The sequence below is a fragment of the Euphorbia lathyris genome, chromosome 9, assembly GCF_963576675.1.
Source record: "Euphorbia lathyris chromosome 9, ddEupLath1.1, whole genome shotgun sequence".
Lineage (NCBI taxonomy): Eukaryota > Viridiplantae > Streptophyta > Magnoliopsida > Malpighiales > Euphorbiaceae > Euphorbia > Euphorbia lathyris.
Genome location: NC_088918.1, coordinates 13,479,440 through 13,491,407, shown reverse-complemented (window position 1 = coordinate 13,491,407; position 11,968 = coordinate 13,479,440). Strand labels below are relative to the sequence as shown.

The 11,968-nt window shown below is 35.1% G+C and overlaps 1 protein-coding gene across 1 annotated transcript; it reads right to left on the bottom strand.

Moving 5' to 3' along the window:
- Window positions 1–301: 301 nt before the first annotated feature.
- LOC136207474 (eukaryotic translation initiation factor 3 subunit A) lies at window positions 302–7,596 on the bottom strand. The gene is made up of 14 exons (XM_065998726.1): window positions 7,439–7,596; window positions 7,223–7,288; window positions 6,388–6,869; window positions 6,014–6,229; window positions 5,529–5,897; window positions 5,392–5,421; window positions 3,448–3,675; window positions 3,203–3,364; window positions 2,542–2,763; window positions 2,250–2,459; window positions 1,962–2,168; window positions 1,768–1,848; window positions 1,466–1,667; window positions 302–1,195 (listed from the first exon to the last, which is right to left on the bottom strand). Exons 2-14 carry the CDS (start codon window positions 7,266–7,268, stop codon window positions 648–650), a joined length of 3,003 nt encoding a protein of 1,000 aa, XP_065854798.1. The 5' UTR covers window positions 7,269–7,288; window positions 7,439–7,596; the 3' UTR covers window positions 302–647.
- Window positions 7,597–11,968: the final 4,372 nt, after the last annotated feature.

Genomic DNA, 11,968 nt, shown 5'->3' with positions numbered 1-11,968 from the left:
GAGCGTCAGAAGCTAATAAACTGCTTTGCCAGACCGGGGAGTATGGGATTATCTTTGCCCTAACAAAGCAGTGACCGTCCTGGACCAGAAGGTGTCCAAGTGATGGCCAAAGTGGTCCATAAGAGATCAAAGTTCGAACCCGCAACCACTCACACCAGCCACATAATGTGACAATGACCCATTTAATACAAGATTACTTTCCTTGCATCTAGTTATATTAACAATATACCATTGCGTACAAGCATCTAGATATAATATAGCAAACATTAGACGACGATCATGACAGTACTGGAGATGCAAGTACCACCAAAACAGAAGATGATTCGTGATAAAAACTGGCTTTTCGGCCTTCCAAGTCTTGCTACATTTGGTTTCAGCTCAAAATTTTCGCACATTGAAACAAAAAAAGAGAGCATAACTCTGAAGTCCAAACGAATAAACAACTCGTTCAAGTCTAATAGCTCCAAATTACAATAAATACTAGACTTTAACATACCAGAAAGAAAAAGGAAATCAAAATGAAACCTCTCCTACCTGCAAGTCTCAGAATTTGGAAAAATGATTATTCCTTGGTCGTTCCCTTGTGACATTTCAACTTACCAATAGCAATTCAGAGCACAGCATGATCATTCAAATTTGCCTGCTTATCAGCGTTCACGTCCCCTAGATGATGACCATGTAGTAGGCTTGGAGCTACCACCACCACGCCATCTATCACCAGAAGGATTTCTATCATCAGGCCTTGCACCGCTGCCCCAGCGGTCAGAGTCTGCAGGAGGCTGCCTGCTGCCGCCACTGCTCCATTTATCTCCATCAGGTGTACTCCTACTGCCTCCACTACCCCATCGTTCAGGTTCTGGAGGAGCTTGCTTGCCACTTCCACTGCCCCAGCGATCAGCAGTATCTGGAGGAGCCTGGCTCGTAGTATCTCTTCGGAACCTAGGTACATATTTTGCAGGGCTTGAACCTGTTGAAGCTGCAGCTGCAGCTGCAGGAGCAGTAACAGCTAGTGCTGGCTCCGGACGAACAGGAAGCTCAGATGACCTAGACAGTCCATCAGTTGATCTCCCCAGGAGAGCTTCTCTCCTTAGCCTCTCCTTTTCTTCCAGTTCCCTTTCTCTTTGTCTCTGCTTCTCAGCAATTTCGTCCAACTTTGCCTTCCGCTCAGCTTCTTCTTTCCTACGTCTCTCAGTCTCTGCAATTTTAAAAATATAAAATGAGACAACGGAATTACTAAAACAATGATAAAGCAACACTGAAATATCGATACATGAGGTATAATGAGAGAAAAAAAAAAAGATAATTAAATGGCGGTACACATCAAGTCACAAAAACTAAGGTCAAAAAGAGCCAAAGCAAAAGGGGAATTCGAAAAAGATATATAAGATTTCCGAAAGAGCTGAGCTTGTAAATCAACATAGTTAATGTTGCCTATGTGTCTTTCATCAGAAAATATCTAGCTTACCTTCAAGTTTCCGAGCTTCTTCCTCCTCACGTAATCTCGTCAGTCTTTCCTCTTCAGTTGTCACAAAGAATATTTTCTTCCTGTTCGCCTCCCTCTCTTGTTTACGGGCCTGAATGATTTGGCGGGTTCTTTCTTCCCTATCTGCTCTCATCCGGTCAAACTCTGCTTGTCGTCGCCTAATTACTCTTTCCTGGAATATCATCTGTAATAGAATAACAACACAAACTTAGCTGCAGAGCTTGAACAAAAGCCAGCAAAATTAACACAGGCAGAAAATAGAAAGAAAAAAATAATTTAGTGACCTTGTTTTCCAGCATCCGAGATAGCCTATTCTTCTCCCTTAGGTCACCATCATGGCGCTGCCTACTTAATTCAATCTCCAGCTGCAACATTAATAACAATTGGCACTTATCAATGTCAAAGAATCTAACAAAAATCATAAAATGAAGAACACCTAACAAGAGCACAACAAATACAAAAAAAAATGAAATGCTACCTGCTGCTCACGCTCATGAAGGGCCCTCTCCTCCACTAGTCGCCGTTGAAAAGCAGCCTCGATCAATGGAGCTGCTTCTTCTCTCTTTGCTCTTTCCAAATAATCCATAGTCTTCGCCAGTTTCTGTAATTTCTTTTCACTTTCCTGACGCTCCCTGTGGTGCTCTGTCAGAGCACGTTCCATAATACTCTGTTTAGTCACTTTCTCCTGTATAGACAAAAAATAACTATTACAATTGAGACAATTACATATGCAAGTAAAAGATAAACAGACTGCTGGCTGACTCACTCCTTCTAAGATGGGCTTCTTTCCTCCCTTTCTCTTACTTCTTTTATCAACATCCTCAAGCAAAGCCTGAGCTTCTTCAAGCTCACGCTGCTCTATTTCCTGCAGGATTCTTTGGTTCTTCCTTTGTTCAATCTCGGCAGCAAGCCTTTTCTGCTCCGCCTCCTCTCGTTTTTTCTGTTGCTGTAACCTTTTTGATTCCTCCTCGCGTTCCTGAGAAAATGAAATGTTTCAATAGGCTTCCAGCAATGGTAATTAAATAAGCTGTATGTATAGCAGTTTAAATCGGTCATACAAGTTCGAGCAGTTGCCGTTCTTGTTCTTCCTTCCTCTTTTCAATAATTGATTTCCGAGCAAGAAGTCTCCGGTGTTCCTTATCCACAATCTCACCTAATCCAGGTAAAATCTCACCCAGTTTTGAAGATTTCTTTGCTGGAGGATATATCATTGCCCTCACTTTATTCAAGGACTCAGCAAAAATTGCAAGGTGATCTCGTAGCCCATCAGATTCAAGACTCTTCAAAAAGAAAACAGAGAAAGTAATTAGATTCAATTCTTGAAACAGAAAAAAGCATGCACATGTATGCAGGGAGGGAGACCGGGGACACCAAACACTATACAAGAATAGGAAATGCAAGGTGAGAACCCACCACAATATGTTGTTCAGTTTCAAATTTCTCAAGGATGGAGGACAGCAAATTTTCCTATATGTTTCCCTTGACACCAAATTTTGTTCACCCAAGTTTTAATTTTCATTGCAAAGCGTGAAGGAATTTTTTCCTATGCAATTCTTTTCTATATAAAGAAATAATTAACAATTTGCTGATCTTCTAAAATTTACCAGTTTGGTTATTTTAGTTCCAAATACAAGATGGGGAAAAAAAATCTCTGTTTATAATACTTCCCCCTCTCCCCGTCTTACAGTTGTGCTTAGCATAAAAGAAAAACATACATACCAGATCACCAAATAATATGATGCTCTTCATATGATCAACTTTCATAGCTACGAAGTTATGCTTCACAGCATCAACGGAAATCTTCTCCACAACAGAAAAATCAAAAAAGGGGATCATCTGAGATAAGCTCTCAATTTTCATCATCTTATACACTTGAGACACCTGGAACAACAGACACAAGCATGTAAGTAACAAAAGCAAAATAAGCATATAAATTACACATCAACAAGGGAACAGCTATATACCTGTTGAAGCAACCTCAAGGTAGTAAGCTTTTCAAGGGCAGGAACATACTGAGACAGTTGAACTTCTGGAACAGAAGAAGCTGAAGCAAGTTTTCCCCCAAGTTTTGAAATTTTGGCTACTAATGGTTGTATCTTCGAAGCAAGATCTAGTGGGAGAAATTCATGCTCCAAAAGATGGTAAACATCTTTCACTTCCTGCATTGCACAGCTCAATACCCCCTTGACAACCTACAATTGCATCCAACATAGTAAACATCTGTTCGATCAAACTGAAAATCAAGTGCCGAGAAAATAAGCACAGAATATTAAGTGCTTAATATTATAAATGCTGAAACTATTAAATGATAGAATTTTTGGATAATAATAACAAGGCTAGATCCATAATTAAGTCCCTGAACTTTCATGGTTTTAAGGATTGATAATCATTTATTTTTCCAGATTAAGCCCCTGAGCTTTAATTTTCACACACATTGAGCCCCTCACTAACGGTTCCTTTAAGTAAACCGTTAGTGAGGGGCTAAATGTGTGTGAAAATTAAAGATTAGGGGCTTAATCAATAAAAATTATAAAGACCAAGGGCTTAATCAATAAAAGTCATAAAGATCATGAGGATTAATATGTTTTTTCCTATAATTAAAAAATAGCATGAATTGAATCTATTCAATTTTTTATAAGTTAGCTATTATAATATGCTTGGATATGACATTAGTTAGTACAACTTATTTTATCGATATTTTATTTATTAGCCCTTTTTATATATTGGTTTGGATGTGAAATTCTAAATTCAATTATTAATTCAAAAAGTATTGTTTATAGTAAAACATACAAAATAAATTTCATGAATCTTTTATTTTTCATTTCAATTTCTTTAGTCTTTGGATTTGTTCAAAATTAAGAAGAAAAAAAGACTGAAAATCTTATTTATTTATTCTCTTTAAAAAAGTAATAATAAGATAATTAAATAAATAAATCTCAAAACACACGATTAAGCCTTGAATTTTAAAGGTATTAAGCATTAAGCCCCTGATCTTTAATTTTTACACAAATTGAGCCCTTCACCAACGGTTTAGCTAACAGAACCATTAGTGAGGGGCTCAATGTGTGTGAAAATTAAAGTAAAGGGGCTTAATCTGGAAAAATAAATGCTCAGGGGCTCAATCCTTAAAACTATAGAAGTTCAGGGGCTCAATTATGAGTTTAGCCTAATAATAAATAAAAGGCACTGAATTTAAGTATATGAAATTTTTTATGATATAAAATTTAGTTTTTACGATATTTCTTATGAAAGATGGTAATATAAATATATTTGAAGACTATATAAATCATTTCATATATAAAAGTTTAGAATATTATTATTGGTATTGTTCAACTTAAAATTTAAGTTAAATATTATGTTAGAATATTATTGTTGGTAATGTTCAACTTAAAATTGAAGTTAAAAACTATAACTTAATTTTAAGAGCTCATTTAAGTTGTCAAACCCCAGCTAAATAACTAAACTTATTAGTGTATTTGCAATAGTTACTCACCAATTACTGCAAAAAAATTTAATGTTTAATGGCCCCACCAGAATATATTCAGAAAAAAGAAATAATCGTGACAATGTTGTCTTCTTTTTCAGAAAACCCCAAATATTTGGTAAACTTCTTCTCTTCATCATTTACTCGAATTAATTTCAAAGTATAGTGTAGTTCTGTACCATAAACATTTTCAAGAAATGCAAACAAAAAAAAACTTTCCTTCTAAACAATTCTTGTCGGAAAAAAGAGAGTTCCATGCCATTGGAATTAAACTATAGCTCATAAACAGATCAAGTTCAAGCATAACCAATTGCAGAAAATACATAAAGCATCCTGATAACAATATCTCAACTCTAAGATTATGTTATGAGTAAACAATTCTCTGGTGAAGACATAACAAAAGATGAAATATGAAAAAACTTACCAGTTCGGATAGCAGGGATGACCTGGATAGCTGTAGACAGAAGAAGTAATGAGAAAGTGAACCATCAATGGCAATAAAATGAAAAAAAGTCACATAATGGAAGCAAACAGTATATCAAATTGCATAAACCACATTACCACTTCCCTACTCTCGGGCTTTGAATCAAGATTGAAACCAATAAGATTGCCCATCCTCAAGTTGCGGTCCTTCTCATTTTCATGCTCCAGATGAGAAGCACCACGCAAGTGGTCGTAGGGAGCAACTGATAGAGCAGCCAACACCACTGATGAGGCTATCAGTTGTAAATCCTTTTGGCTCAAGTTTTTATTGAAGCTTTTTTGTAGTGTAAAAAGCTTAAGCCATGAATAAGCATGGTAGAGATGACTTGATGAAATCCAGAAAATCTCAGTCAGCTTTGCATAATAAACCACCATTAAAGACGGTTTAGGATTCTTTTTGACCATGGACATCAAACCATGAATATCTTCAACAGACCGGAAAGCTTCCTGCACAAATGAGGATCAACAGTGTTAGAAGCTAAAGAGTTCCTGAAATCAATAACAATTATGTGCATGATAACATGGAAAACAAAAATGCACAACCAAATGGAGCAATGGGATACCTGCCACAGTTCAAGCTCGGTAGCAATTTTTAGCTGCTCAAATCGTGTATCAAGGTACAGTTGTAAGCTCTCCGGGGCAGAAAGATCAGGTCGGTCCCTTTGGTCTCTGTATTTATTCAGGTTTGCCAAATGATTCCTGATGATCTCACAAAGCCGTCTAAATTCAGTTGTTCGCTTGTACTGCTTGCAGAATTGGAAAGCTCGATGTGCTGTCATCTACACAATAATAAGACAAATGATTGGTACCCAACTCTTATTTAGTTTTATACAGTTTTCCATAGTCCTAATTTCAGAATGTACAAACACAATAGACAATTTATTCAAAAAATAAATTGCCACAAAGACGAAGGAAAATGTGCTTCGAGAAGGATTACCGCATATAATGCCTCCAACTTTGAGTTGTTCCTCAGTATTTCAAGGACAGTCCTATACGTCTCCCACAAAAACTTGAACCAGGGTGTAACAAGTTCTCGATCAGACCTGTCCTTTCCCTTCTCACCACTGACATAACTGAGCATCAGATCTTCTGGTCTCTTATCTGCCTCAAGATCGTCAACATCAAGAGCTTCTTCAAGTGCCTGAGCCTGACTACGTGCTTGTTCAGCTTTCTCAGTAGAAAGATGCATGAAATGTTTAATAACTTCCTCCAAGGAATTCACATTCACTTGTTGGCACACAATTCGATACTGTATTAAACCATCCTTTGCAAACCTTCCTCTCCGCATGTCAACACACAGCTCAACATACTTGAACATAATTTTTTCAAGTGTTTTTTGCCATGCCCGATACCTCTTTGAGGTGATCAGGTCATGCAGTGCTTGCAAAGCATCTTGTTTTTGCCCCACATTTATCAACTCTGCAACCAAGAAGATGATATATATTTTAGAAGTCAATTCACAATAAATTGAAATGCATAAAACCTAGGATCCCTTTCTAACAAAGGTTGTCAAATCAATGTTTGACCTCCAATCTCATATTCAGCAACAAACATGTAATATCCAAAATCTTTAAATCAGAAATAAAAAAGGGAAGAAACAGAGAACAAAAGAACAAATATGGTAAATCACATACATTCCATCGAAACAAGTTACAATTATGTACTACGAACAAAAAACGAAAACATATCCCAGATAGAATGGTAATAATCTCAGGAAATCGAAGCAACGGGACCAAACACTGATACAACTAAAAATAAAAATAAAAATTCACCTTCAGCTCGCTTTAAAGCATTTTCCGGTTTGGCAAAAGTCGCCATCTTGACAGCAAAACTTAAACCTGAACAAAAAACCGTATAATTTCAGATTAAAATTCAACATAAACAAATCTATCAATTTATGAAATAATAGGACACCGATAAGGATTAGAACACCTAACAACAGCCAATTCGAAAATCAAAAAGGTATATAATAAGAAAAGGGGCATCACCTGATCAGCAGGAAACAGAAAAAGCGATGGCGATAACGCAGAGATTAAGAAGAGAGATCGAAGTAGGAAGAGAGAGGGGAAACGAGGAGTGAGGAGAGTGCCGCTCTCTCTGGTGAAGAAGAAGAAGAAGAACAGAGAAGTAAGCTATAACTTTTAGGGTTTGTTATTTAGGACTTGGACTGGGCCTTTTTATATCTCATTTTGGGCTCCGAATTTTGTTTCATTGAGCCCAATAGGCCGGTTTTAGAATGAGTTTTATAAAGGGAAATTTACAAATAATTTCATTTTTAAAAAACTATCTACAATTATGTTGAGTAATAATTTTGAATTATGTCAAACTAGTAAAATCGGTACTTTTAATATATTTTAAAGATTAGAATTTATAAATTAGAAGTCTAGAATATATTTTCTAGGGTTTATGGGTTATGAATTGGAGTCTAGATTTTTAAAATTATAGTGTAAAATCATAAAATATATAGAATAATGACATATTAAGAATTAAATTTGGTGATATGACTTAATTATGATATTCATGTATTTGATCCTTTTATAAACTCACTAATCATATTAAATACTACATAAAACTCGCTTAATTCTAGTCAAACTCTACTAAATTAACATCAAAACAGCACGGGAACGGGAGTTAAATGAGATAATGGAAAGAAAAGTGAAGTGATGGAAATAGAAGTTAAAAACTAACCTTATAGAATGTAAGTGAGGTTAAAAGTTTAACTTCGTTTGAAAGTTTAAATATGCAGTGGGAAAAAAGTTAAATTTACTATGCAGAGATAATAATAAAAAATTAATGAAGTTTGCGTTACTTCCTTTAACCCCCAATTTGGATGTTAGAGTTTGGAAGTTAAAGGAAGTAAATATTTAACTTCCATTAACCTCTATTTACTCTCCAAAACAACTTTCAAATAAGGTTAATGTGATATTTAACTGGAAAAATTACAAAATTGGGTCAAATATGAGTCTCATTTTACATATTTAACTCATTTACTCAACCTACTACATATCTAGACTGTTTTGGTGTGACTTTCCCATAATACCCTTAACCTTTCATCTTCCCCCTTACGCGAACGGTTTCTCTTCCTTACGCGAACAGTTTCTCTTCCCAAACCTTTGATCTTCCTTTCTTCCTTTATATTTCGTGAAATCTGCACAATTTGTCTTCATCGACATGTCTTTCTCTTCTTCCTCTCTTCATCTCTTGATTCTTCATCTTGCTATCGCTAAAAAATGACGTCATGGTTCTTCATGTTCCTATTTCTGCTCGTCTCTTGATTTCTTTTTTCTTGTGCGGTTCAAAGCAATCGTTATTCTACGTTATTTTCATCGTTTTTTCCAGTTTGTCATATGGTTATTGTCGAAAAATGTAAGTATCTACTGCTTTCTCTGCGTTTTTTCTAAAAATTCACTTAGCGTATTCCGTTTTCGCGAATGTATGCGAGGAGAAAGAGCCTGAAATGTGTCGATTTTACTTCGCGAAATGATGATTACGCGAAGCCTGCGAGGGAAAAGTTCATGATTTTTCTCCTCGCAGACTTTACGAAATCATCGTTTCGCTAAGTAAAATCATCTTCTTTCTTGCACATTTATATCCGCATACTTCGCGAATCCTCATCTCGCTAAGCCAAATCTTCATTTTTTCTGCCTAACACGATTAAATTTTTCTGAAGGTGGTTGAATACATAACATACCACAGGACGGCGGTGTACTGGGATGTAGAGGGATGACTTTTCTTCTGATACAGGGAGAAATTCTCATCCAGATTCGTCACGTTCACTTTAAAATGATTAGTTAGGATTTTATCATGGCAATCTTGGTGTGCACCATGAAAAACATCCATCCTAAAAGGTCTGGACTTCCATTTCTCATCCAAAAGGTCTGGACTAGGGGTGCAAACGAGCCTTGGTAGTTCGCAAACTATTCGAGCTCGGCTCGATCAAAGCTCGGCTCGATAGGGCTCGACTCGAGTTCGGGATCGACTCGAGCACTAACGAGCTGAGTCTGAGCTTCCTCAGGTTGGCTCGAAAGCTCGCGAGCAGGGTCGATTATTTTTTATTACTATATATATTTCATTATATATATTTAATATATATTTCATTGGTCATTATTAGTTTTCATCACAGTTCATAATTCAAATAAGATTTAACCCATAAAAAAATGACACAAAAAAAGCTTAGACATTTGAGCCTTTAGCTAGACAATTAGTTTTTTATAAGGAATAAAATACATTACAAACTTTAATATATATGTCATTGTTTGAAATTTTTCTCCGAGCTTGTGTTTTCCGATCACAAGTACCATATACTGTTACGGAATCTCGACAATAACATGATTGTTTTTCTTTATAAATATTTTAAACTCATATGGAGTATATTATAAGGCTTTTTTTACACTACTTATTTTGTGCATGTATGATGAATTTGGTTAAAGCTCGTTAGAAGCTCAATAAAAGCTCGGCTCGGTCAGATTCGGTCAAAGCTCGGCTCGGTCAAAGCTCATCAAAGCTTGATTCGAGAGGGCTCGGGTTGAGATATTAACGAGCCAATATCGAGCCTACCTAGGTTTCGATTCGGTTACACCCCTAGTCTGGACTTCCAATACAGAAAGAAATTTCCATCCACATTCGTCACATTCACTTTGAAATGATTAATTAGGAGTTTATTGTGGCAATCTTGTTGTAAATTTTGATAATGCTATGATTTCAATGTTGTTATTGTGGTAATTTTGTTGTAAATTTTGATAATGTTATGATTTTAATGATTGGAATCCCTTATTGTTGTGTTTTTTTTATTATATACCAATTCGCAGATGTCACAATATGCGAAGACTGCGAAGTTAAAAATGCTTAAAAACACGTCTTTTACCAATTCGCAGACTTCGCATATTATGAAATCTGCGAATTAAAATCATATACTGAACCAAACATTATCTTCGCAGATTTCATAATATGCGAAAATCTGTGAAATCAGACGGGAGGGAGAACGACAAAAGGCTAAAAAAAATCCAAGTGTTATATATACACTAGGGGTATTATGGGAAAGTCACACAAAAACAGTTTAGATATGTAGTAGGTTGAGTAAATGGGTTAAATATGCAAATGGGTCTCCCATTTGACCAAATTTTATAATTTTCCCTACTTAACATTCCTTTACTCTCATTTACCTCCATTAACTCCCTCCCAAAGAAGGGCTTAATACATTAGTTGTCCCTGAACTTGTTCAAAAAGTCCGATTGACCCTTTGAACTTACATGATATCTCATTAGCCCTCTGAACTTACTTAAAGTATCATAATTAAGTCTCTAAATCTATAAAAACGTCATAAAGATGTATAAAACAACTAGAATCGCGAATTACACCTTCATTTTTTAAGTTTTTATTTTTTTACAGATTTAGACAAATTGCAATGTATATCACTTTAAACAAGTTCAGGGGTCAAATGGATCACTATAAGCAAGTTTAGAGAGACAATTGGTCACTTTAAAAAAATTCAGGTGGCCAATATATTATTTTAAGCAGGTTCAGGGGGCTAGCGGGACACCGTTCGGGATATGCCTAATTGACTTGATTAAAAACTGACTCAATCATGATTAGGTAAAGACATATTGTTATGTCACAGCATATTTGATATGCATCCAAACAGAGAAGTAAGCTATACTTTTAGGGTTTGTTATTTACGACTTGGACTTGGGCCATCCTATATGTCATTTTGGGCTCCGAATTTTGTTTCATTGAGCTCAATAGGCCCGTTTTAGAATGAGTTTTATAAAGGGAAATTTATAAATAAATTCACTTTTAAAAAACTATCTACAATTATGTTAAGTAATGATTTTGAATTATATCAAACTAGTAAAATCGGTACTTTTAATATATTTTAAAGATTAGAATTTATAAATTAGAAGTCCAGAATATATTTTCTAGGGTTTATGGTTTATCAATTGGGGTCAGAAATATTAAATTATGGTGTAAAATCATAATATATAGAAAATAATCACATATTAAGAATTAAGTTTGGAGATATGAGTTAGTTGTAATTTTGTACTTAATTATGATATTTTTGTATTTGACCCTTTTATAAAACTCACTAATCATATTAAATACTACATAAAACTCGCTTAATTCTAGTCAAACTCTACTAAATTAACATCAAAACAGCACGGAAATGAGAGTTAAAGGAGGAAATGGAAAGAAAAGTGAAATGGTGAAAATGGAAGTTAAAAACTAACCTTATAGAATGTAAGTGAGGTTAAAAGTTTAACTTCGTTTGAAAGTTTAAATATGCAATGAGAAAAACTAACCTCAGGTTGGCTTGAAAGCTCGCGAGTAGGCTCGATTATTTTTTATTACTATATATATATATATATATATATATATATATTTCATTATTTATTATTAGTTTTCATCACAGTTTATAATTCAAATAAGATTTAACCCATAAAAAATGACACAAAAAAAGCTTAGACATTTGAGTCTTTAGCTATAGACAATTAGTTTTTGATAAGGAATAAAATACATTACAA